General features: G+C 47.8%; 1 protein-coding gene across 1 annotated transcript; it reads right to left on the bottom strand.

The window, feature by feature from the left end:
* Positions 1-4,849: 4,849 nt before the first annotated feature.
* On the bottom strand, positions 4,850-10,528 carry LOC131271263 (uncharacterized). Its single transcript, XM_058272673.1, has 2 exons — positions 9,289-10,528; positions 4,850-8,829 (listed from the first exon to the last, which is right to left on the bottom strand). Exons 1-2 carry the CDS (start codon positions 10,526-10,528, stop codon positions 4,850-4,852), a joined length of 5,220 nt encoding a protein of 1,739 aa, XP_058128656.1.
* Positions 10,529-24,554: the final 14,026 nt, after the last annotated feature.

Here is a 24,554-nt window from a genome sequence, read left to right as displayed (position 1 = left end):
CCGTCCGAGCCGATCCTTCTACCACCACCACTTGGGGGTGGCCTTCGCCGCCGACACCATTGTCGGTAGTTGCGATGATATCTTAACGCTGCTAGTATCCCCGAAACCCGCTTCGAACAAGTGCCAGCCATCATCCGATTTGGCTCGCGGGAGCTCCGGTAGTAGAAACGCTCCCGGTTGTTGCAGCAGCTTCGACACTCCATTAGCACTTCGGGTAGGTTGAGCGTGTGTGCCACACTTAACTCCAAACGACAATCAAACTCACCTACCCATTCCCTGTCTCGATCGTAGGGACGACGCTGGACACTAGACGAAAATAGCGGTTGTTGCAGTGGCGTTCGATTGTGGGCACGCCGGTGGACACTACCAAACGAATTACCGCCGCCAGGTTGTTCATCCGGCCCGCAACTGGAGCCGGTGGCGATGTGGTTGTAATACCTTCGCCGCATGCCGCCTCCGTCGCGATCACCTTCACCATCCAAGAGCCGGCGATTGCACACCAGCGGCTCCGGTATCGCCAACACGCTGATCGAACCGTCGCCGACGAGCGGGCTGCTCGAATCACCGTCATCGTGCGGCAAGGAGATCGCCACACTATTCTGGTCGGTGAGTATTTCCTGCAGCTCTTCCTCATTTTCGTCGCAAGGTAAGTTGGACAAGTGTTCCGAACATGGTGGATGCTGCGATGTCGAATCCTCGGTAAAGATGCGGATTGTGTGTAGCGGCGTCGGTAGCGCAATAGGCTGCGTGCGCATCCCACGGTCGTCGTCATCGTCGTTGCCGTCCTTTCTCCAGACGCACCAGTTCAACGGTTTCGGCTCACCGGTATTGGTAAACTTTTCCATGTTGGCATGGAAACTTGGCCTTTGTTCGATGAAAAGAGTAATACCTCTTTCCACACTTTTCAGCTCCAGCGCAGAGCGTAGCGCAGCAGGACCTTTCCGATTGTTTTCGTCCATTTGTTGCTGCAACGTGCCTCCTTCGCGCTTTATGGATTCTCGCCAATCAATCCTCGACTCCACGATCATCTCCGGATTGCTGTATGGTTGCTGCAAAATGTGTATTCCAGTGCCGTGGTGTGAAGCTTGTGATGAGTGAGAAGTGCCGTGTAAAGTGTGTTCCGAGTGTGTTTGTGCGTGGTCCAGATCCGTTTGCGTCGTTTGTGCCGTTTCATGTGCAAGTGACAAAGGGCAACTTTCGTTGGCCACTTGCACATTTCCGTGATGCGCGTCGTGCACATCCGCCATCGCGCCTCCATCGCGCGTCGTGGCCGCCTCCATCGCGCTTTCACGCGTCCCTTTTGCCACCATCGCGGATTGCTGTTCCACAACCTCGGGTGATCGCTCGGGGTCATGGTTGGTGGGCATGCAATATTCGGTGCTTGTGGCCACTTGCGCACCCTTCTTTTCATGGTGTGCTACCCCGCGTCGGTCAGTGGCGTGCAGCCACTCTTCGGGTTTCCCCGGGCTACCTCTCCGGGCAGCCTCGTATTCGATCACGGCCAACTGCAGCTCTTGCTGTTGGATCGAAATGCTTCTAAGCAGCTCTTCACGCCGCTTTGAAATCCAGTCCTGGTACCGGATCCATTGTGGTGTTGGTATCGTTGCGCGTTCCGTTTGGTGATGGTCCGTTGGTGTTGTGCCCCAATATTCTCCCGGCGATGTGCGTGTTGTCCAGGCAGCCGAGAACTTGTTGGGCGGTGGGTAGCCACTATGCAGCATCGGCGACGGGCCGCTTATTGCGGCAGCCGTCGGGGCACGTGTTGCGGCCTATCCCATTGTGGACCGGTAGCTTCGGTGGTCCGGCGACAGGCCACTTTCTGTGGCAGCCGAACTGAAGGTCCCGCGTCCGGTGTTTAGCGGTAAACTAGCGTCGATTTCCGAACCGACGCCTCCGGTAATCACCATTTTGTACACGAATGGGTCCATCGTTTTTACGCGCACTTTCGATACGATATTTTCACCACTTTCTTTTCTTTATTATAAGTTTTGGAGTTTTAGCCAAAACGAAAGAAGTAAATTTTTGGAATGTTGCAAACACTATCTACTTCGCGGGAATTAAAAGAATTCTTAGGAATTTCTATTGTGGCAAAGAAAAGCCAAAAATTTACTCTTTATTCCCGTTGGTTGTGCTTGTTCAAGAGTAAGAGCTTTTTCCCGCTTTTCCACTTCTTTTATCGGTTTTCTAACGCTAGTATCGTTCCCTTTTCATCTGACAGGTGCTGTTGGAGCGAGTTCGAACTTATGGGTCCGAACTGTTTCCAACAGTGAGTGTGTGTGAGTGACTGTTGACGGTGCAGTGCGCGTTTTTACGTAGCTCTGTGTTTTTGGATATTTTTGCTTGGTCGGAAGCAAATTTAACGTTTGTTTTCGCTGGGCAAATGTGTCCAAAGTGTCGGTTTAGTGTTTAGTGTAGTTTGTTTTGATCGTGGTGCATCGTCCGGTATTTGCGGTTGGTTTTTGTTTTCGGCTTCGTCGCTTATCAGTAACGCTGGCCGGAGCGGTTTCCATATCGCTTGTTATCGGCGGTGTATTCGTATTGGTCTAAGCGGCCAAACGGTCAATTTGTGTTTTGTGTGGGTGAAACCGGCAGCGTGTATAGCGGTACGTATAGTGTCTTTACTTGCGAACGTTCTTGCTCGGACTTGTTTTGAACGGCCATGGAGTGTAAAAAGTGCTCCGTGGTCGTTTCATCGGCTCGCGTTTAATCGCTTTTTTTTTTTATCATACCAATTTCTCTTCGACCCCTTGGAACTGTTAAAACTTTATACTCGCCGTTGTGTTTCCTCGCGTCATTGTAAATCACAGCCCGTTTCGCGTTACACGGTGTAAAACGAGACACTTTTCCAGCACTCAGGCCGTTAGCACCGCTTCTAGCATTCACAATCAACCAATCATTCAAAATGGCTTCGATTTGCTCATCATGCTCAGTGGCTCTCGACGCCGATGATGCCCCAATCCGATGCTGCTTCTGTGAAGAATGTTACCATGTTGGCTGCACATCTGTTCCCATCGCACTTCTTGTTGGGGTAAAAGAACGTCCTGATTTGCATTGGAGCTGCCTTGCATGTACCGACGCGTTAAACAACCTTCGATGCAAAAAGGTGAAAACGGTGGGACTGCAAATTGGCCTCCAAGCCTGTATTTCATCGACCATCGAAGCTATGAAACCTGCATTTTTGGAACCACTGTTGAAGGAATTACATTCTGGTCTCGCTGCTTCCTTTCCGCCAGCGCGCAATGTTCACAGCCAGCCCCCAGACCCGCTAACTCCTTCTGGTAAACGTCGCCGTGTTATTACGGAGGCCTTTCACCCGTCAGCAATCTTGACCAACCTCAACGGTACCATCGTTTATCCAAACAACCATCCCGAGCCCAAACACAACAACAATTTTGTTACTTCGCTCAACAATAGAGCCGTTTCTTCACTTCCTATGGCTATCATCGGTACCGGTTCTTCGTCCTCGACCCTGATTGTCGCAAAAAGCGACACACCAGTGAACCGCACCTGGATCCATCTTTCCGGGCTTGTAAACACCGTCAACACAGAGGATGTTGTGTCCGCCGTGGCAGAGAAATTAGGCACTGAAGACGTGATTGCATTTCCACTATTGAGAGGAGGAGTGGATTCCGCAACCGTGCGTTTCCTTTCTTTTAAAGTTAGGATTCCCTCTACCCTGCGAGAAAAAGCATTAAACGCCGAAACTTGGCCGATTGGTCTTCGAGTACGGGAATTCATCTTCCGCGATCGTTACCAATCATCTAAAATTCCTCCATCAGCTGCTGCCTTACACACACACACGCTCTCACAGCCTTCGCAATTTACTAATATCACCGTGGCTCCTGCATCACCATCTAATACCACTGCTCCACACAGACTCGCACACCGCAATTACACCATGCAAGGATCGGAACCAAGCTCAAACGAGCATACACAAACCATCAGAACCATCACTACTAGAAATACTACACCTTCTGAAAACACCAGCGTTTCTCACGTGGACTTAACTTCTACTTCATCCACATCGAAACCCCCGCAGCAAAGAAAGATTGATTGCTTTTTTCATCACCAACGTCAACAATGAAGCACCTGTCTGGCGATCAAGTAGCCCAAGCATCGATTGCCCTTCTAAACCACTCTCGATCTATTATCAGAACGTCCGCGGTTTGAAAACTACAACGACAGAACTGAGGTTGACATCTACACTGCACTCCCATGATATTATTGCTCTGTCTGAAACTTGGCTGGACCCAACTATACCTTCGAGCTTGATCTTCGACAACAACTTCATTGTTTACCGCGCTGACCGTAGCGACCGCAATAGTTTGCATGCACGCGGAGGTGGTGTGCTCATCGCAATCCGAAACAAACTGGTATCAAGTGAATGCTGCCTGCCTGATAATAATCTAGAAAGCGTGTGGGTAAAACTTACCCTTTTATCTGGACACTTATACATCGGTAACATATACATACCTCCAAACAAGAGCAACGATTCTCTGACAATGCGCCACTTATCTGCAACTTTCGAAATGATCAATAGCCTGTGTTGAAAAGCTATTTTCAACAGAAGAAAAAAGGTAACACTTGATTTTAAGAACACTAGCTCGAGTGAGCTAAAACTTTCGTGTCTCTTTATTCTCTAATAACCGACAAATTCAATGGTCGCGCCGTTTATATACCATGTACCGTTTAGATCGTTTTCAACTTTACCGTTTCGGTGACAATCGTGCGTTGACGGCAGATGTCATGCCGTTGCTCTGTTTTGCAACATTTTCCCCACCGTGGATCATCGCGATGCTCCACTAACCACGTGCTGCTGCCATCTATCAAACTCACGATCAACAGAGCTTCAATCTACTTCACTATCCAGGTTCAGCGTAGAGTCGTCCACTATATCTTCGGGCACGTCATCCTGTGGCCCCGCAAGGTAATTCCTCGGTAATACATCCAACTTTGCTAACTTTGTTACTGGACGTTCTAGGGTACCGTTCTTGGTCTTCACCGTCGCTCTCCTAACCTGTCCGTCTTTGGCCTTGACTACTTCGGTGACACGTCCCTTTGGCCAGCAGTTCCGGGGCAAATTATTATCCGCGATGAGTACTACGTCTCCTGGTTGTAGAGGTTCCACTGGTTGGAACCACTTTGTGCGCCGTGTCAGGGTAGGTAAATATTCTCCCACCCACTTTTTCCAAAACATGTTTGCGTTCCTTTCTGTTGCTTTCCAGGACGATCGTACTGCGGTTGGTGAGTCATCGAAAGGTACCAGCGGTTTTGTCCCATTTGAGCTACCGAGCAGAATGTGATTTGGGGTGATCGGCGCTTCAAACTCATCTTCCAAGGGTACGTAAGTCAGTGGTCTGGAGTTCAGAATCAGCTCGATTTCCTTTAACGTTGTTTCCAACACTTCGTCTGTTGGGCGTCGTGGTAGGTCGAACTCGTTGGTGACCTTTTTTACCGAGCGGACAAGGCGCTCCCAGCAGCCGCCAAAGTGGGGTGCTGCTGGTGGGTTGAAGGTCCACTTCAAGTCAGGACCGTTAAAATGGGCCATCATCACTCCGCCACTTAGTTCTTTAACTATCTCAGCTAGTTCGCGGGATGCCCCGATGAAGTTGGTACCCTGATCGCTGATGAATTCTCGGGGTGCTCCACGCCTCGTCATGAAGCGGCGTATAGCGAGAATACAGGAATCGGCTGTTAGCGAGCGTGCGACCTCAAGATGAACTGCTCTCGTGGTTAGGCAGGTGAATATCACCCCCCAACGCTTCTCCTCATGTCGGCCGACTGTTACGTACATCGGGCCAAAATAGTCCAGTCCAGTGTACGTAAAGGGTTGTTGGGAGATAGCTAGCCTCTCTTTTGGGATACTTCCCATTACGGGAGCAACGGGCTTTGCATCTCGGTTTTTGCAGTGCAGGCAGGATTTCAGCACTCGCTTGTACTCCGTCATCAGCCGAGGTATATAGTACTTGGCACGTATTTCGTTGATCGCTGTCTGATGGTTACCATGCTTTAGTCTCTCATGGAAGTCTCGAATGAGTAAATCCGTTCCGTAATGTCCTCTCGGTAGAATCACCGGACTACTCATCGTCTCGTCAAACCAGGGGCTCTGGGGCAGCCGTCCCCTGAGTACTAGTACCCCTTGGTCATTGAAAGCCGGCGAGAGCTTGTATAACGAGCTCGACTTCGCTATGACTTGCTGCCAGGGATGAGCTTTCTTCGCCCCTTTCAGTTTGCGTATCTCATCCGAAAATTCTGCTGCCTGGATCTGTTGCAGTAGTATTGCTTCGGCATTCCTGAGTTCGTCATAACTTAGCGGCCCCGTCGCTTTTGTTTTTACTCCTTTAAAACTTCTCGTGTTGCTAATGAAGCGGACGACGTATCCGGCAGCTCGCAATAATCTTGTCCACCGGCTGAATCGCGTAAACTCAATCAAGGGTGGTTCCACAGAGTGATGCATCACGTGTTTGCGGATTTCCTCTTCTGTCTCACCCGGTTCTTCCCTTTGCACTGGCCAACTCGACTCCGGAGACCACAAAAACTCCGGCCCTCGAAACCAGCGACTAGTCGGCGAAAGGTCAGGTATTTTTGCCCACTTTGTAGCCTCGTCGGCCACGTTGAGTTTAGTGGACAACCACTGCCAATCGCGGATGTTTGTTTTCTCGGTAATCTCACCAACCCTGAAGGCAACGAACTGAGAGTATCGGCGGTGATCTGATTGTAACCAGCAGGTCACGTCTCGTGAGTCAGTCCAGAAGTAGTTATGGGCTGTTATTGTTCGATGCGATTCCGCGATACAGCAGGCTAGGCGCGCTCCGATCAATGCGGCTTGCAGCTCGAGGCGTGGTATCGATGCATACTTGAGGGATGCCACCCGCGTCTTGGAGCCCACAAGCGCGCATTCGATTACTCCCCGCTCTTCAAAACGAAAATATGCCACTGCTGCCATCCCGTTTTCGCTGGCATCGCAGAATATGTGTAGTTGTATGACGGCTTCCGTTGAGGTCATTTGCCGATAACACCTTGGCACGCATACCTTTTCCACTTCTGGCAAGGCCGAGATCCAAACTACCCAGTTCTCGGTGAGTCGTCCCTCGATCTTCTGATCCCACTCGAGCTTAGCACGGAAGGTCTCCTGCAGTGAAATCTTCAGGAACATCAAAAAATTCCCAATTAGTCCCATTGGGTCGTATACACTCATCAAGGTGCTCAACACCTCTCGCTTCGACGGCATCCGCGTTCCTGTCAGCAGCTCCTGATTGTGTTTTGGCGACAGTTTGAAGGAGAAGGAGTCGCTCGTGGTATTCCACCACATTCCAAGAACTTTCTCCGTTACCGCGTCGGTCACACAGACGTCTGCTTCTGTTCCAGTGAGCCCCTGTAGATAATGGACGACCTTTTTTGAATTCGACAGAAAATTGCGAATTTCGAATCCTCCCTGAGCGTGAATGTACCGCACCTCTTCTGCCAAGGTCTGGGCTTCTGCTTCCGTTTCGACGCTAGCTAGCATGTCATCCACATAGTGTTCTTCCTTTATGCAGAATGCGGCGCGAGGATATTTTTCCGCAAATCGTTCAGCATTTATATTTTTCACGTAGTGGGCACTGCTAGGAGAACACGCTGCGCCAAACGTCATTACTGTCACCACATAAACGTCGGGATTTGTAACGTCGTCATCATCCCTCCACAGAATCATCTGACTGCGCTGGTCTTCCGGCCTCATCTGTACTTGGAAGAACATTTCCCTAATGTCCCCAACAATCGCCACCCGGTATTCTCGAAACCGGTATAGCACCGAGAGTAGATTTGCTATTTGGTCCGGCCCGGTAAGGAGCTGCTTATTGAGGCTTATCCCGTTTACTTCGGCGGCGGCATCAAACACCATTCGCATCTTCCCGGGCTTGTTCACGTTTACGACTGGGAATACGGGTAGGAACCAGTCGCGAGGTCGTCTCTCCGTCAACTCATCATCCCTTAGTCGACGTATGTAGCCCTTTGCCTCATAATCCCTCATTTTTTCACGTATGGCGTTCGCTAATTTAGGATCTTTTATCATTTTTCTTTTTAGGCATTCGTACCGTCGCATGGCCATGGCTTTGTTGGGGGGCATCTTTACGTCATCATTTTTCCACAGCAGACCTGTTTCGTATCGTGCGCCTTGTAGCTTCGTTTTTTCTGCGAGTATGGCTAGCGCCTTTTCGTCGTCCTTTGAGCACAACGGTCCCGCAGACGGCAGGATCCCCATCGACTCGAGCGTAAAGAATTGCCTGAAGGCAGAGTCTAGGGCGTCATCGCTAGCTCCATTGCACGTGCAGATATGGAAGCTGGCCATACCTCCGCGACGTGCGGCGATGGTTTTATCGCATGGCCCGTAAACCACCCATCCTAATCGCGTTTTGGCAGCAGTAGGCTCGTCTTTCTTTCCTTCGCGTGTTTTTATAGGCTGGCCCAGGCGACAATTGTCGATTCCAATTAAAACTCGAGGGGTTACGTTTTTGTACGACTCTATTGGTAGGCCTCTAAGATGCGTGTACATTGCCAATAGTTGTTCCGTGCACAATGATTGTTCCGGTAGGGCTAGCTTCTTCATCGAGTGGACTACTGGAAGCTCGTATACCGTCCCCGATTCATGTCCGCTAGAGATCCGTAGCGCCACTTGCACTGACTCCTTCTCTTCCCGCGTCGTCGTCCCTGTCCATTTCAAGCATAGTGGATGTGGCGTGCCTTGAAGTCCTAGCTCTTGGACTAGTCCGTGTTCCACGAAGGTCGACGTTGACCCGTCGTCGAAGAAGGCGAACGTCTTTATGCTTCCGTTGGGCCCGTGTAGCGTTACTGGAATGTACCGGAATAGTACGGTGTTGTCACTCGCGGGTCTATTTGTGCTACAGTGTGTTAGTGTGTGTACCTGGTGTTGTGCTGTGTCGATGTGAAGAAGTGGGTGATGCAGGACGCCGCAGCCGCCTATCTCACATGGTTTCTTTTCTTGACACGGGCCCCGGTGCGTGATGAGGCATTGCTTACATATCCGGCTCGCCTTCATAAACGTTCGTCTGGCGTTAACTGCCATCTGCCGAAAAACTTCACAACTGGTCATTGATACACACGAGCCGTGACATAAAACGCACTTCGAGGGCAGTGATGGGCTCTTCGAATCGGGTGTGATGGTGGTGTGTAAATTCCAGCGCGCCGTGGTCCGTCGCGGTTCGCTTGTTTGCGATTTGTTGTGAACTGCGCGTCCGGACAAAGGGGCAGCCGCGCTGATATCTAGCGCCAAATCGCCTATCCACTTACCAAACTCGAACAGGGACACATTCGGGAGGTCCCTGCGGTGTCGTGCCCACTCGATAAACGTAGTGTCTGGCAGCTTTGCCGTTAACTCCCTCAGCAAGGTAACATCACACATGTACCCGTACATGCCCGTTGCTCTGATCGTAGCACAGAGATTTTGCACCTCAAAGCCGAATTCCGCCAGCGTGTCGAGTCGGTCATTTCTTGGTGCCGGCATTCGTCTCACTCTCTCTACGAGTGACTCTACAATCAGCTCGGGCCTGCCAAATCTCGTTCGGAGGATGTTGATCGCATCCTTCAACCCAGACGGCAGAAGCAACAAATGTTCTACCGCCTTGCGTGCAGCACCGGTTAACGCCTTTTGCAAACGGAGCAAGTTTTCATCATCGCTGAAGCCGCAAAGCGTCGATGATAGCTCATATCGCGCGATGAACAAGGGCCACTCCGCCGCTGAGCCGGAGAATGTGGGTAGATCCTTGCTCGTCGATTGCCGTGCTGCCAGCTGACTCTGGTTCAGGATTGTTGTGTTGCAACAAGCGCCGGAAAGATTCACGTTCGGTGCAGGAAAACCTCTCGGGCTTGTCCCCTCCGCGTAGTGCAGTGAAGTGTTGTGTCCCGACGCCTTTGGCATAGCCCCGTTATCGCAATGGCGACCGCCCGATTCCGGTTGATGACCCTGGGTCGCCATCGTTGGGCCGGTCCATGCAGAATGGCGGTTCACCGCCGCCGAAGCCTCCATCTTTCGGCGCCATTCTGAAAACCCCGAGCGACTCGCGTATTCCGGAAAAAATAAGCTACGTTCTGCCGGGTTTTCACCGAGGAACCCTACCCCGCGAGCCGGTTGTGTCTCCCCGCAACGATCAGTGCTATCCAGCCATTCCTCTGCCTTCCGCATTTCGGTTGTGCTGGCCGACGTTGCATCGTTTACAGTGGTGTTCCGTTCTTGCTCGTACGCGCGCCTCTCCTCCTGAATCGTAAGTTCGCGGATTTGCCATTCGAGCTCTCGCGAGGCAAGCTCGATTTGTCGTCGTTTCTCTGCAATCGGGTCCACCTTGGACCCGGCTCCATGTCTCGTGTGCGGGCTTGGCTCGATCGTCCGATCCGAATGCGTCGGATGCGTCAACGGGGTCAACCCTTCCGGGTGGCCATCTGCTTGACTCGGTCCGGCCGTCGCATGCCCGCTTTGTGCCCGGGGAGTGTGGTGGAATGTGAAAGAGGCCGGGGTGGACCTCGAGTCAGCCATCCTAGCGCTTTCACATGCGCCTACGCCGTCGCGTATCGATGGCGGGCTCGCCATTTCCATGGCTTCGATCCGTTCCCCGCGTAGCGTTTCACCGTCGTTACTCATCACGGTTTCGCACGAGAAGCTGGTTTTCGTAAACTGATAATTTGCGAGAACTTTTACTAGAAAGTTTTAGAATGTTGAAAAGCTATTTTCAACAGAAGAAAAAAGGTAACACTTGATTTTAAGAACACTAGCTCGAGTGAGCTAAAACTTTCGTGTCTCTTTATTCTCTAATAACCGACAAATTCAATGGTCGCGCCGTTTATATACCATGTACCGTTTAGATCGTTTTCGACTTTACCGTTTCGGTGACAATCGTGCGTTGACGGCAGATGTCATGCCGTTGCTCTGTTTTGCAACAGCCTGTTAAAACCGAACGATCTTCTCATTATCTTGGGCGACTTCAACCAAAGCCTGTTGAAATGGCATAATCAACGCCCATTAACTGCTCCCGCATCCAGCCACATGTTCATCGATATAATCCAGCTTCATCTTCTTCGCCAGTTGAATGTTATCCAGAACATTAACGATAGAACGCTCGATCTTGTTCTCACGAACGTCGAAACAGCTCAGAAAACTGATGTAAGATCGCTTCTAGCCGAGGAATATCTATTACCAGCCGACACCCATCATCCTCCACTCCTTGTAACAATTGATTGTAGGCGACAATCCGTCATCATATCGAGTCACTCGATGAAAGGGTTGAACTTTAGGCGGGCTAATTTTACGGCCATAAATAATGCTATCCTTAACGCCAACTGGGAAAATATGTTCAATGCAACTACCATCGATAATGCTGTCGACTCGTTTACATCTACATTGACCAGCATTATCAAAATACATGTCCCATCCAGCAAAGCCCCACGCAATCCACCCTGGGCAAACGCTGAGCTCAAGTCTCTGAAAAGGCGCAAGAAAACTGCATTAAAAAAAAGAAACCGCTATCCTTCCGCTAGTAATGAACTATCCGCTAAACTGCTACTCAGAGCTTATAGCACATATAACAGGCTGCTTTACGACGCTTACATCTCAAGGACCCAAAGCAGCCTGCGTAACAACCCGAAGGCCTTCTGGAGTTATGCTAACGCCCGTCGCAAGAATCCAGTCAAGCCGTCGTCGATTGAATACAACGGTCTGGTGGGATCCTCGGAAAAAGAGATCTGCGAGGTTTTCGCCGCTAGATTTAGGGATGTGTTTTGTCCAAGTATTACCGACAATGCAGCCATCAATCGCGCGGCCAATAGTGTACGTCAAGACGTTGTCAACCTTCAACGCATTCATTTCGACGGCCATTCCATGAGCAAAGCACTCAACAACTTAAAGCCGAGCTATAATCCCGGTCCAGACGGTATACCATCGGTCGTCCTTAAAAAATGCGGTGAAGCGTTGACTCCGCTCCTGGTTAACCTGTTTGAGAGGTCGCTTTGTGAAGGTGCGGTACCACGAATGTGGAAGACTTCCTGGATGGTCCCCGTTTACAAAAAAGGAGATAAAAATCTGGCTAAAAATTATCGTGGGGTCACTTCCTTATGTGCCGTCACTAAGGTATTGGAGCTCATTATCCACGATTCCCTTCTTAATTCGTCCCTGCACTACATCAGTCCGCAACAACACGGGTTTATGCCAAAACGCTCAACATCTACAAATTTAGTACGATTTGTTTCAGATTGTATGAGCTTCATGGATCGGGGAATGCAGGTCGATTGCATTTATACGGATCTGAAGGCCGCCTTCGACAGCATATCCATAGATATACTTCTGAAGAAGTTGTACATACTTGGCCTCTCGCATACGATACTGGAATGGCTCCGATCGTACCTTGTTGACCGGACGTATAAGGTGAAGTTTGGGCAGTGTGTATCCAGTCAGTTCTCCAGCAGCTCTGGTGTCCCACAGGGAAGCAATCTCGGACCGCTATTATTTCTTTTATAAATAAATGATCTTTGCGATTTTCTTCCGGAAAACTGTTTTCTTTTGTATGCCGACGATGTAAAATTGTATATGCCTGTGAAGTCACTTGACGATTGCAGAAACCTTGAGGCAGCTGTTTTGCGATTCAGTTCATGATGTGATGCGAATTTCTTGCGTATTTGTGCGGATAAATGTTATGTGTTGTCCTTTTCGCGCTCGTCCTGCAGTCTAAAATTTGACTATACAATTCATCTTAACGTGATTGCGAGAACCGTTCAAATGCGTGACCTAGGCATATTATTAGATTCTAAACTGACTTTTAAAGCTCACCTTGAGGATATAACCGGACGTGCTAACAGGACCCTAGGGCTTATATTTAAGATGACTAAAGACTTTGACGACCCCTTGTGTGTTAAGACGTTGTTTTGCAGTCTCGTTAGGCCTATCCTCGAATACGGATCGATCATCTGGTGTCCATACACCTCAAATGGAATACAAAGACTAGAGGCAGTACAGCGGAAATGTTCACGTTATGCCATAAGGAAACTAAATTGGCCTGATCAAACCGCCTTACCCCCATATAATGTTCGTTGCCAGCTATTAGGTTTAGAATCTTTAGAAGTACGTCGGCGCAATCATCAAGCAAGCTTCATTGCAGGACTATTGCTCGGGAGTATCGACGCTCCATCCCTACTCGACAGTCTTCAGCTCACAGTCCCCCGTTTGACAGCTAGGCATCACAGGCTACTCCATGAGACAAGAAGTAATACACAATACGCTGCAAATGCCCCGATGAACGCGATGATCCGAATATTCAATACTCTAGGTAGTCATTTTGACTTTTCAATAAATATTAGCACATTTAGGAATAGGATTCGACCTTAAAGTTAAGTTATAACGTTTTGTATGTACAATGTGTTTGAACTTGAAGCTCTCGTTAAGCCTTCGCGGCGGACGGGGAATTTTTTATAATAAACAACAATAAACAACAATAAGGGGAGTGAGAGCTTTGCTACAGTAGTGGCCAAAAAAAGTGGGGCGAGTAGTATTTTGAATAATAATGTTCAAAATATTACTAGCAATTTGGACGTGGGAAGAGCTGTCACCAAGCCCGTGGCAACTAAGATTGCTAAGGAGGGGGCTGGCTCTGGGCCTAAAATTGGTAAAAAGGACGTGGCGAAAGTAGCGGAACAAAAGCTCTCAAAGTCCTTGGTAATAGTACCGAAGGTGGATCAATCTTGCGACAAGACAAGAGTCGATCTACGCGCCCGGTTGGATCCGAGGAAGCAGCAGGTGTCGGACTTCCGCAATGGTAGGAAAGGTCAGGTTTTTGTGCAGTGTCCTGCAGTCGCGTTAGATGAGATTAGGAAGGAAGTGCAGTCCAAACTCGGGGGTGCTTATTCCGTTCGTTTGCCGTTGTCCAGAGTAAGGATAATGGGAATGACGGAGAAGCATTCTGGTGAGGATGTGATTGCACTTCTGAAAGAACAGAATGCAGGGATCCCGTTCGCGACACTGGAGCTTGTTGGAATGTACGAAAGTAGGTTCTACAAGTACCAGAAATACAATGTTGTGATCGATGTGGACAGGGAATCGGCACAATGTCTAGAGGACCTCAAAAAGGTCAAAATAGGTTTTGACAGTTGTGCGATAAGCACTTCTGTTCATGTATTGCGATGTTTCCGGTGCGGGCAGTTTGGGCACAAAAGCACCGAGTGCAAAAAGGAGGAAGCATGCTCTAGGTGCAGTGGTGCACACAGGACGTCGGAATGTAAGTCGGCGGCCTTAAAATGTGTGAACTGCGTGTTGGCGGGTTCAAGGGGGAGCGCGGAACATGCTGCTTTTAGTAGCGAGTGCCCCATATACAAAAGACAGGTATCGAAGATTGCTAAGCATTCCCAATAGCAGAGATTGCTGGGGATAGGGCAGCGATATGAAATCATGTATTGCAATGTCGCTGGCCTGTCGTCAAGCTATGTTCTGTTACGCGACTCGGTAGAAAGGATGCAACCCGCGTTGGTCCTTTTAACTGAGACGCATATAACGGAGTGCGAAGCATTTGATCAGTTTAGTATACCGGGGTACAGGGCCGTGTCCTGTTTGTCCCACTCACGACACACAGGAGGGGTTGCAGTTTATGCTGGAAGCTCGGTTGTCTTGAAGGTGATTCTAAACGAGTCACTGGAAGGCAACTGGTTCTTGGGGTTCACTGTGACTCGAGGCATGGCGGCTGCAAACTATGGCGTTCTGTATCACTCACCTAGTTCAAGTGACTCACGATTTGTCGAAATTCTGGAGGACTGGTTAGACAGATTTCTAGATTTTGGCAAGCGTAATTTCTTAATTGGGGACTTCAACATTGATTGGTTCAATGATGCGAAATCCGAAAAATTGAGGAGACTTATGGACTCGGTGTGCCTGAAGCAGAAGGTTAGTGTAGCTACTCGTATTACGAACAATAGCAGGACATTGATTGACCATGTGTACTGCAACACAGACTCAATTAGCGTGGTGACAGATGCTTGTGCAAAAATATCTGATCATGAAACTTTGCTTTTAAACTTGAATGATGAACGTTTCAGGACAGTTGAAAAACAAGTTAAATGCTGGAATAGGTACTCTAAAGAGGGTCTTTGTCAGGCGATCACATTGGGTCTACAGAGGGAAACTACAAATTTCCATGAAGCTGCAGATCTATTGAAGGATACACTAGAGAGTGCTATGAATAGTTTAGTTTATGAAAGGACCGTGGAGACTAGATACTCTGGCAGATGGTATACGTTGGCTCTGGAACGTCTAAAGCGGAAAAGAGACAAAGTGTACAAAAAATTTGTTCGGACTAATCTGGCTTCACATTGGTGTGAGTACACTAAGCTACGAAACGAGTACAGTAGGTCTTTAAAAACTACTCGTGAGGAATACTTCAGTAGGGAAATTAGCAAGCATCAGGGTAATAGTAGGGAACTTTGGAAACTTCTTAAAAGCATGTTGAAACCCGACGAGAATACCGCTTCATGCGTGAAATTCGATAACTGTTTCGAGTCCGATGAGGCGGTGGTCGCAGAAAGGTTCAACAACTTTTTTGTGAATAGCGTCACACTTGTTAACAGCAACATTCCGACGGTAGACGAACCAGTCGAGCTGAGACAAGTTGATACTCCCAGGCATAGATTTTCTTTTCAACCAATAGACATGAGCAAGCTTAGGCAGATATGTTTTGACCTGACCAATACGGCAGGAATAGGAAATGTAAATGCAAAAACTTTGCAGGATTGCTTTCATGTAGCTGGGGAGACGCTCTTGGATTTGATTAACCAATCGATGGAGAGAGGTGTTTTTCCGGAGACATGGAAGGAGTCATTGGTTGTACCTATTCCAAAACTGACTGGAGCTATCAAGGCGGAGGAGTTCCGCCCCATCAACATGCTTCACAATGTCGAGAAGGTCCTGGAAGTTGTGATCAAAGACCAATTGGTTCAATACCTGGATCAGAACGGCCTGCTCGCCCGGGAGCAGTCGGGGTATCGGGAAGGACATTCCTGTGAAACCGCACTGAACCTGGTGCTTGCAAAGTGGAAGGGGTTGATGGATAACGGACAACCGGTACTTGCAGTTTTCTTGGATCTCAAACGGGCATTTGAAACAATATCGAGACCCTTGTTGCTCACAACACTTCGACGATTCGGTATTGAGGGGAGGGAACTCAGTTGGTTCAGCGCTTATCTGACAGGTAGAACCCAGAGGACAATTTTCAAAAAATCTTTTTCAGATCCTATTGAAAACACCGTTGGGGTTCCACAAGGAAGTGTTCTTGGACCAATTTTGTTTATCATGTACATAAATGACATGAAGCAGGTCTTACGTTCCTGCGAGATAAATCTTTTTGCTGATGACACAGTAATATTTATATCGCGAAAGGACGTCAAACAGGCAGAGTCCCTTTTGAATGCAGACTTGGTGGCTCTGGATGGCTGGTTGAAATACAAGAAACTCGCATTGAATGTTAGTAAAACACACTACATGGTAATGTCGAGGAGGGAGTGGATCAGCCAGCTTTCCATCGCCATCAACACGGAACCAATTGACCGAGTCTCCCAGGTCATATATCTGGGAGTAATTCTTGACGACGGGCTTACATTCAGTGCACATATTGATGGGGTCATCGGTAAGGTGGCAAAGAAGTGTGGGGTGATAAGTAGACTGGGGAACAACCTAAATTTTTTTGGGAAAGTTCACCTCTACAAATCAATTTTCTCACCGCATTTTGATTTTTGTCCATCAATATTGTTCCTCGGCAATCGGACACAGCTCAAAAGGTTGCAAAAAGTGCAAAATAGGGTAATGAGGTTAGTGTTGTGTTGTAGTCGGTACACGCCGTCTGCTGTTATGCTGGATGTCCTGCAATGGATGTCGGTAGAGCAGCGGATAGTGTATCAGACTATGATACTAATATTCAAACTCCTGAGGGGCTTGTTACCGGGGTACCTTGGAGAAAGAGAAGTTAGGGGTTCTGACGTTCACCGGTACAACACTCGAAGGGCTCATGATCCTAGAACGTCGAACTTTTCAACAGTATTTGCTAGAAATTCTTTGTTTTGCAAAGGTATACAATGGTATAACAGCATGCCTAGAGAGATTGCCGAGGCTGCAAACGTTCGCGAGTTCAAGCGCTTGTGTGCCGTGTACGTTAAGCAGGTTGTTAAGTAGCACCCAGTAGAATGTGAAATGTCTCGTAGATGTGTATTGTGAATATTTAATGTTTGTAAGCATCGCACTTGTCATCACGATCTCACAGATGATGATGATGAGATTTTTGTTTTGCGAATTTAAATGTAAATAAAAAAAAATGGAACAACATATCTTTGAGACACGCGCGCGTAAAAGTGGAAATTTGAAGTTGATCTTTCTGTAGGAACTGTATCAGTCGCTCTTGTGCAATCACGTGGCAGGCGCCTCGAATTCATCCATTGATAATATTTTCGACGTGACCAACTGTTTCACGGATAAGGTTTGCTTAATTTGCCAATCCTGGAAAGTGGTAACTCCCCTCCATATGTTGGACAAGGGAGATACCGGCTACACGAATAGGAGAGAGCATTTTTTGGCCGTGCACTCCGGAGAGCGGTTCCACGACTCCTGTCTTATGGAAGTTGTGCTAACCGTTGTACGCAAGGAAAAGAGAGCTGACTGGTCTTTTTCGTGAAGGGTCACTTTGATCCCACCACTTCGTGATTTGCTTTAAAGTTTGAAACAAATATCTTTTGATAACTCCGCCATTCTCAAACCTGTGTTGGGGTAAGAGGTGGGACTCATCATCATCATCATCATCATGCAAGAAGGTGTTTTGAGGGTGCATAAAGTGTCTTCAGAGCGAATGAGATGATGGAGGAAGGTGTTTTGAGGCTGCTTAAAGTGTATGCAGAGTGAATCAGATGCTGTAGGAAGGTGTTTTGAGGGTGCATAAAGTGTCTTCACAGGGAATGAGATGATGCAGGAAGGTGTTTTGAGGGTGCTTAAAGTGTCTTCAGAGTGAATCAGATGATGCAGGAATGTGTTTTAAGGGTGCTTCAAGTATCTTCAGAGTGAATGAAATGGTGCAGGAATGTGTTTTTAGGGTGCTTAAAGTGTCTTTAGAGTGAATGAGATGATGCAGGACGGTGTTTTGAGGGTGCATAAAGTGTCTTCAGAGGGAATGAGATGATGGAGGAAGGTGTTTTGAGGGTGCTTAAAGTGTCTGCAGAGTGAATCAGATGCTGTAGGAAGGTGTTTTAAGGGTGCTTCAAGTATCTTCAGAGTGAATGAAATGCTGCAGGAATGTGTTTTTAGGGTGCTTAAATTGTCTTCAGAGGGAATGACATGATGCAGGAAGGTGTTTTGAGGGTGCATAAAGTGTCTTCAGAGTGAATTAGAAGATGCAGGAAGGTGTTTTGAGGGTGCTTAAATTGTCTTCAGAGTGAATGAGATGGTGTAGGAAGGTGTTTTGAGGGTGCCTAAAGTGTCTTCAGAGTGAATGAGATGGTGTAGGAAGGTGTTTTGAGGGTGCTTAAAGTGTCTTCAGAGTGAATGAGATGGTGTAGGAAGGTGTTTTGAGCGTGCTTAAAGTGTCTTCAGAGTGGATGAGATGATGCAGGAAGGTGTTTTCAAGGTGCTTAATGTGTCTTCAGAGTGGATGAGATGATGCAGGAAGGTGTTTTGAGGGTGCTTAAAGTGTCTTCAGAGGGAATGAGATGGTGTAGGATGGTGTTTTGAGGGTGCTTAAATTGTCTTCAGAGGGAATGACATGATGCAGGAAGGTGTTTTGAGGGAGCTTAAAGTGTCTTCAGAGTGAATGAGATGATGCAGGAAGGTGTTTGGAGAGTGCTTAAAGTGTCTTCAGAGGGAATAAGATGATGTAGCAAGGTGTTTTGAGGGTGCTTAAAGTGTCTTCAGAGTAAATGAGATGGTGCAGGAAGGTGTTTTGCGGGTGCTTAAAGTGTCTTCAGAGTGAATGAGATGATGCAAGAAGTTGTTTTGAGGGTGCTTCAAGTATCTTCAGAGTGAATGAAATGGTGTAGGAAGGTGTTTTGAGGGTGCTTAAAGTGTCTTCAGAGTGAATGAGATGATGCAGGAAGATGTTTTGAGGGTGCTTAAAGTGTCTTCAGAGGGAATGAGATGGTGTAGGAAGGTGTTTTGAGGGTGCTTAAAGTGTCTTCAGAGTGAATAAGATGATGCAGGAAGGTGTTTTGAGGGTGCATAAAGTGTCTTCATAGTGAATGAGATGATGCAGGAAGGTGTTTTGAGGGTGCTTAAAGTGTCTTCAGAGTGAATGAGATGGTGTAGGAAGGTGTTTTGAGGGTGCTTAAAGTGACTTCAGAGTGAATCAGATGATGCAGGAAGGTATTTTAAGGGTGCTTAAAGTATCTTCAGAGTGAATGAAATGGTGCAGGAATGTGTTTTTAGGGTGCTTAAATTGTCTTCAGAGGGAATGACATGATGCAGGAAGGTGTTTTGAGGGTGCATAAAGTGTCTTCAGAGTGAATGAGATGATGTAGCAAGGTGTTTTGAGGGTGCTTAAAGTGTCTTCAGAGTGTATGAGATGATGCAGGAATGTGTTTTGAGGGTGCATAAAGTGTCTTCAGAGTGAATGAGATGATGCAGGAAGGTGTTTTGAGGGTGCATAAAGTGTCTTCAGAGTGAATCAGATGATGCAGGAAGTTGTGTTAAGGGTGCTTCAAATATCTTCAGAGTGAATGAAATGGTGCAGGAAGGTGTTTTTAGGGTGCTTAAATTGCCTTCAGAGGGAATGACATGATGCAGGAAGGTGTTTAGAGGGTGCATAAAGTGTCTTCAGAGTGAATGAGATGATGCAGGAAGGTGTTTTGAGAGTGCTTAAAGTGTCTTCAGAGGGAATAAGATGATGTAGGAAGGTGTTTTGAGGGTGCTTAAAGTGTCTTCAGAGGGAATGAGATGGTGTAGGATGGTGTTTTGAGGGTGCTTAAAGTGTATTCAGAGTGAATGAGATGATGCAGGAAGGTGTTTTGAGGGTGCTTAATGTGTCTTCAGAGTGAATCAGATGATGCAGGAAGGTGTTTCGAGGGTGCTTAAAGTGTCTTCAGAGGGAATGAGATGATGCAGGAAGGTGTTTTGAGGGTGCTTAAAGTGTATTCAGAGTGAATGAGATGATGCAGGAAGGTGTTTTGAGGGTGCATAAAGTGTCTTCAGAGTGAATGAGATGATGCAGGAAGGTGTTTTGAGGGTGCTTAAAGTGTCTTCAGAGTGAATGAGATGATGCAGGAAGGTGTTTTGAGGGTGCATAAAGTGTCTTCAGAGTGAATCAGATGCTGCAGGAAGGTGTTTTAAGGGTGCTTCAAGTATCTTCAGAGTGAATGAAATGGTGCAGGAATGTGTTTTAAGGGTGCTTAAAGTGTCTTCAGAGTGAATGAGATGGTGTAGGAAGGTGTTTTGAGGGTGCTTAAATTGTCTCCAGAGGGAATGACATGATGCAGGAAGGTGTTTTGAGGGTGCATAAAGTGTCTTCAGAGTGAATGAGATGATGCAGGAAGGTGTTTTGAGGGTGCTTAAAGTGTATTCAGAGTGAATGAGATGATGCAGGAAGGTGTTTTGTGGGTGCTTAAAGTGTCTTCAGAGTGAATCAGATGATGCAGGAAGGTGTTTTGAGGGTGCTTAAAGTGTCTTCAGAGGGAATGAGATGATGCAGGAAGGTGTTTTGAGGGTGCTTAAAGTGTCTTCAGAGTGAATGAGATGATGCAGGAAGGTGTTTTGAGGGTGCTTAAAGTGTCTTCAGAGTGAATGAGATGATGCAGGAAGGTGTTTTGAGGGTGCTTAAAGTGTCTTAAGAGTGAATCAGATGATGCAGGAAGGTGTTTTAAGGGTGCTTCCAGTACTTTCAGAGTGAATGAGATGATGCAGGAAGGTGTTTTGAGGGTGCATAAAGTGTCTTCAGAGTGAATGAGATGATGCAGGAAGGTGTTTTGAGGGTCTTAAAGTGTCTTCAGAGGGAATGAGATGTAGTGGGGAGGTGTTTTGAGGGTGCTTAAAGTGTCTTCAGAGTGAATGAGATGATGCAGGAATGTGTTTTGAGGGTGCTTAAATTGTCTTCAGAGGAAATGACATGATGCAGGAAGGTGTTTTGAGGGTGCATAAAGTGTCTTCAGAGTGAATGAGATGATGCAGGAAGGTGTTTTGAGGGTCTTAAAGTGTCTTCAGAGGGAATGAGATGTAGTGGGGAGGTGTTTTGAGGGTGCTTAAATTGTCTTCAGAGGGAATGAGATGATGCAGGAAGGTGTTTTGAGGGTGCTTAAAGTGTCTTCAGAGTGAATGAAATGGTGCAGGAATGTGTTTTGAGGGTGCTTAATTTGTCTTCAGAGGGAATGACATGATGCAGGAAGGTGTTTTGAGGGTGCATAAAGTGTCTTCAGAGTGAATGAGATGATGCAGGAAGGTGTTTTGAGGGTTCTTAAAGTGTCTTCAGAGTGAATGAGATGATGCAGGAAGGTGTTTTGAGGGTGCATAAAGTGTCTTCAGAGTGAATGAGATGATGTAGGAAGGTGTTTTGAGAGTGCTTAAAGTGTCTTCAGAGTGAATGAGATGATGTAGGAAGGTGTTTTGAGGGTGCGTAAAGTGTCTTCAGAGTGAATGAGATGATGCAGGAAGGTGTTTTGAGGGTGCTTCAAGAGTCTTCAGAGTGAATGCAATGGTGCAGGAAGGTGTTTTGAGGGTGCTTAAATTGTCTTCAGAGGAAATGACATGATGCAGGAAGGTGTTTTGAGGGTGCTGAAAGTGTCTTCATAGGGAATGAGATGATGGAGGAAGGTGTTTTGAGGGTGCTTAAAGTGTCTTCAGAGTGAATGAGATGATGCAGGAAGGTGTTTTGAGGGTACTTAAAGCGTCTTCAGAATGAATGAGATGGTGCAGGAAGGTGTTTTGAGGGTGTTTAAAGTGTCTTCAGAGGGAATGACATGATGCAGGAAGGTGTTTTGAGGGTGCATAAAGTGTCTTCAGAGTGAATGAGATCATGCAGGAAGGTGTATTGAGGGTGCTTAAAGTGTCTTCAGAGTGAATGAGATGATGCAGGAAGGTGTTTTGAGGGTGCTTAAAGTGTCTTCAGAGTGAATGAGATGGTGTAGGAAGGTGTTTTGAGGGTGCTTAAAGTGTCTTCAGAGGGAATGAGATGATGCAGGAAGGTGTTTTGAGGGTGCTTAAAGTGTCTTCAGAGTGAATGAGATGATGCAGGAAGGTGTTTTGAAGGTGCTTCAAGTATCTTCAGAGTGAATGAAATGGTGCAGGAAGGTGTTTTGAGGGTGCTTAAATTGTCTTCAGAGGGAATGACATGATGCAGGAAGGTGTATTGAGGGTGCTTAAAGTGTCTTCAGAGTGAATGAGATGATGCAGGAAGGTGTTTTGAGGGTGCTTAAAGTGTCTTCAGAGTGAATGAGATGATGCAGGAAGGTGTTTTGAGGGTGCTTAAAGTGTCTTCAGAGTGAATGAGATGATGCAGGAAGGTGTTTTGAAGGTGCTTCAAGTATCTTCAGAGTGAATGAAATGGTGCAGGAAGGTGTTTTGAGGGTGCTTAAATTGTCTTCAGAGGGAATGACATGATGCAGGAAGGTGTATTGAGGGTGCTTAAAGTGTCTTCAGAGTGAATGAGATGATGCAGGAAGGTGTTTTGAGGGTGCTTAAAGTGTCTTCAGAGTGAATGAGATGATGCAGGAAGGTGTTTTGAGGGTGCAAAAAGTGTCTTCAGAGTGAATAAGATGATGTAGGAAGGTGTTTGGAGGGTGCTTAAAGTGTCTTCAGAGGGAATGACATGATGCAGGAAGATGTTTTGAGGGTGCATAAAGTGTCTTCAGAGTGAATGAGATGATGTAAGAAGGTGTTTTAAGGGTGCTTCAAGTATCTTCAGAGGGAGAGTTGGAGCGTTCGCTCGTCTAGGAAGGACGCCGTTCGATCGGCTCCGGTTGAAATCGTTCTTAACACCGTGATTTGGCTATCGATTCAAATAATTTTGTTTTGATCGCGACCCGAGATAAGAGTGTACGCTTGTGCAAGTGAAAAAGGTGTGTTTAGTGCCGGGGAAGTGTCTCTAGTAAACAAAGCGCGCTTGGTCAGCAGGTCGGTGCTTGCGTAGTGATCAGTCGAGTGCCCTCGTGTGCGTGAAGGCAGGATTATCGGACCACCAATCCCGTTTACAAGTGGTGTGTTGGAAAGCTTCCGCCCGCGGTCAACCTGCTATGCCGTTACAGGATGAGCGCAAATGAGGGTAACAATAATCCTTTGGGCGCGGCGATGAAGGATATTGGTGCTTTCTTTGGCAGAAGCAGTAAAATCCAGCGAACGCCACCTGCGGACGCGGAGAGCAGCACGAAAGCAGCGGAGAATGCGTCAAGCACTCATTTGGTAACGCCAACTGCTAGACCGCCAACGGTGGAGGGGAAGGTAGATGCGAAGCAAAATGATGATGGCAGGCTTGGGGAAGCGCTGGAAGCAGCGAAGGCCCTTCATGAGTTTGTGAAGGATCGAAACAATGTCCGTAAGGACATTAAGAGAATGACGGTGAAAATTGTGGCGGCGATAACAGCCTACCAGCGCGAACGCGTGACGGCCGTTACAGTGGAAAGTGCACGCGTAGTTGAGATGGGGGCTAGCAGTAGTGATGGGTCGGCCGCTCCGAACCCAACTCCGGCCAACTCAGTAAAAAGATCCCGCGCGATAAGATCACCCGAGGAGGCGATGGGGGGTCAGACGAAACCGAAGAGTGATGAGGTGCCGGACGTGTCGAGGGAAGGAAGCCGGCAAACTCAAAAAAACAGAAACGATAAGCCCAAGAAGCCTAAAATGGTCGATCCGGAAGAAAAAGTGGAAAAAGTGAGTCGCAGCGGAAACGCGATCCTGGTTGAGGCAAATGAGGCGGCGTCGTATGCGGATATTCTGCGAAGAATGAAGTGCGACCCGGAGCTAAGAAGCCTAGGGGAAAGTGTTTATCGAGTGAGGCGCACCCGAAATAACGAGTTGCTCATAGAGCTCAACAGAGGCGTGCAAGCGACGGAATTAAAATGCCACGAGGCTCTACAAAAGTCGGTGGGGGATGGCGGGCAAGTAAAGATGCTCAGCAAAGTAGAGACAATTGAGTGTCGGTACGTCGATGAGGTGACCTCGGCTGAGGATATTGAGGAGGCCCTAAAAAGGCAGACAGGCATTGGGGAGGAGGCACGGATGCAGGTTAAGATGCGGATGGCGTTTGGTGGCATGCAAACGGCCTCCATCAAAGTGGCATCTAGTATTGCGCCCAAGATCCTGGCGGTAGGGAAGATTAGAGTAGGGTGGACGGTATGCCCACTGCGTTTGGTCGAAAAGCCAAAGCAGTGTTTCAAGTGTTGGGGAGCAGGACACCAGCAAATGGAACTGCAAGGGACCGGACCGCTCGAACACCTGCATGCGGTGTGGTGAAGTTGGTCACCGAGCAGGAGGCTGCAACAAGGAGCAGAAATGCGTCCTCTGTCCACCAGATAGGTGCAACCATCGCATGGGGGGACCGGACTGCAAAGCGCGCTGGTAACTGAGAAAGCCATGGAGG

This window comes from Anopheles coustani, unplaced genomic scaffold, assembly GCF_943734705.1.
Source record: "Anopheles coustani unplaced genomic scaffold, idAnoCousDA_361_x.2 scaffold_14_ctg1, whole genome shotgun sequence".
Lineage (NCBI taxonomy): Eukaryota > Metazoa > Arthropoda > Insecta > Diptera > Culicidae > Anopheles > Anopheles coustani.
The sequence above is the reverse complement of the archived record's forward strand: the minus strand, read 5'-3'. Positions and strand labels throughout refer to the sequence as shown.

Coding starts and splice junctions, on each gene's coding strand:
- LOC131271263 (XM_058272673.1), bottom strand. CDS start 10,528: ATGGCTGACTCGAGGTCCACCCCGGCCTCTTTCACATTCCACCACACT. Junction 8,830..9,288: donor TGTGTCCCTGTTCGAGTTTG/GTAAGTGGATAG, acceptor GGTACATTCCAG/TAACGCTACACGGGCCCAAC.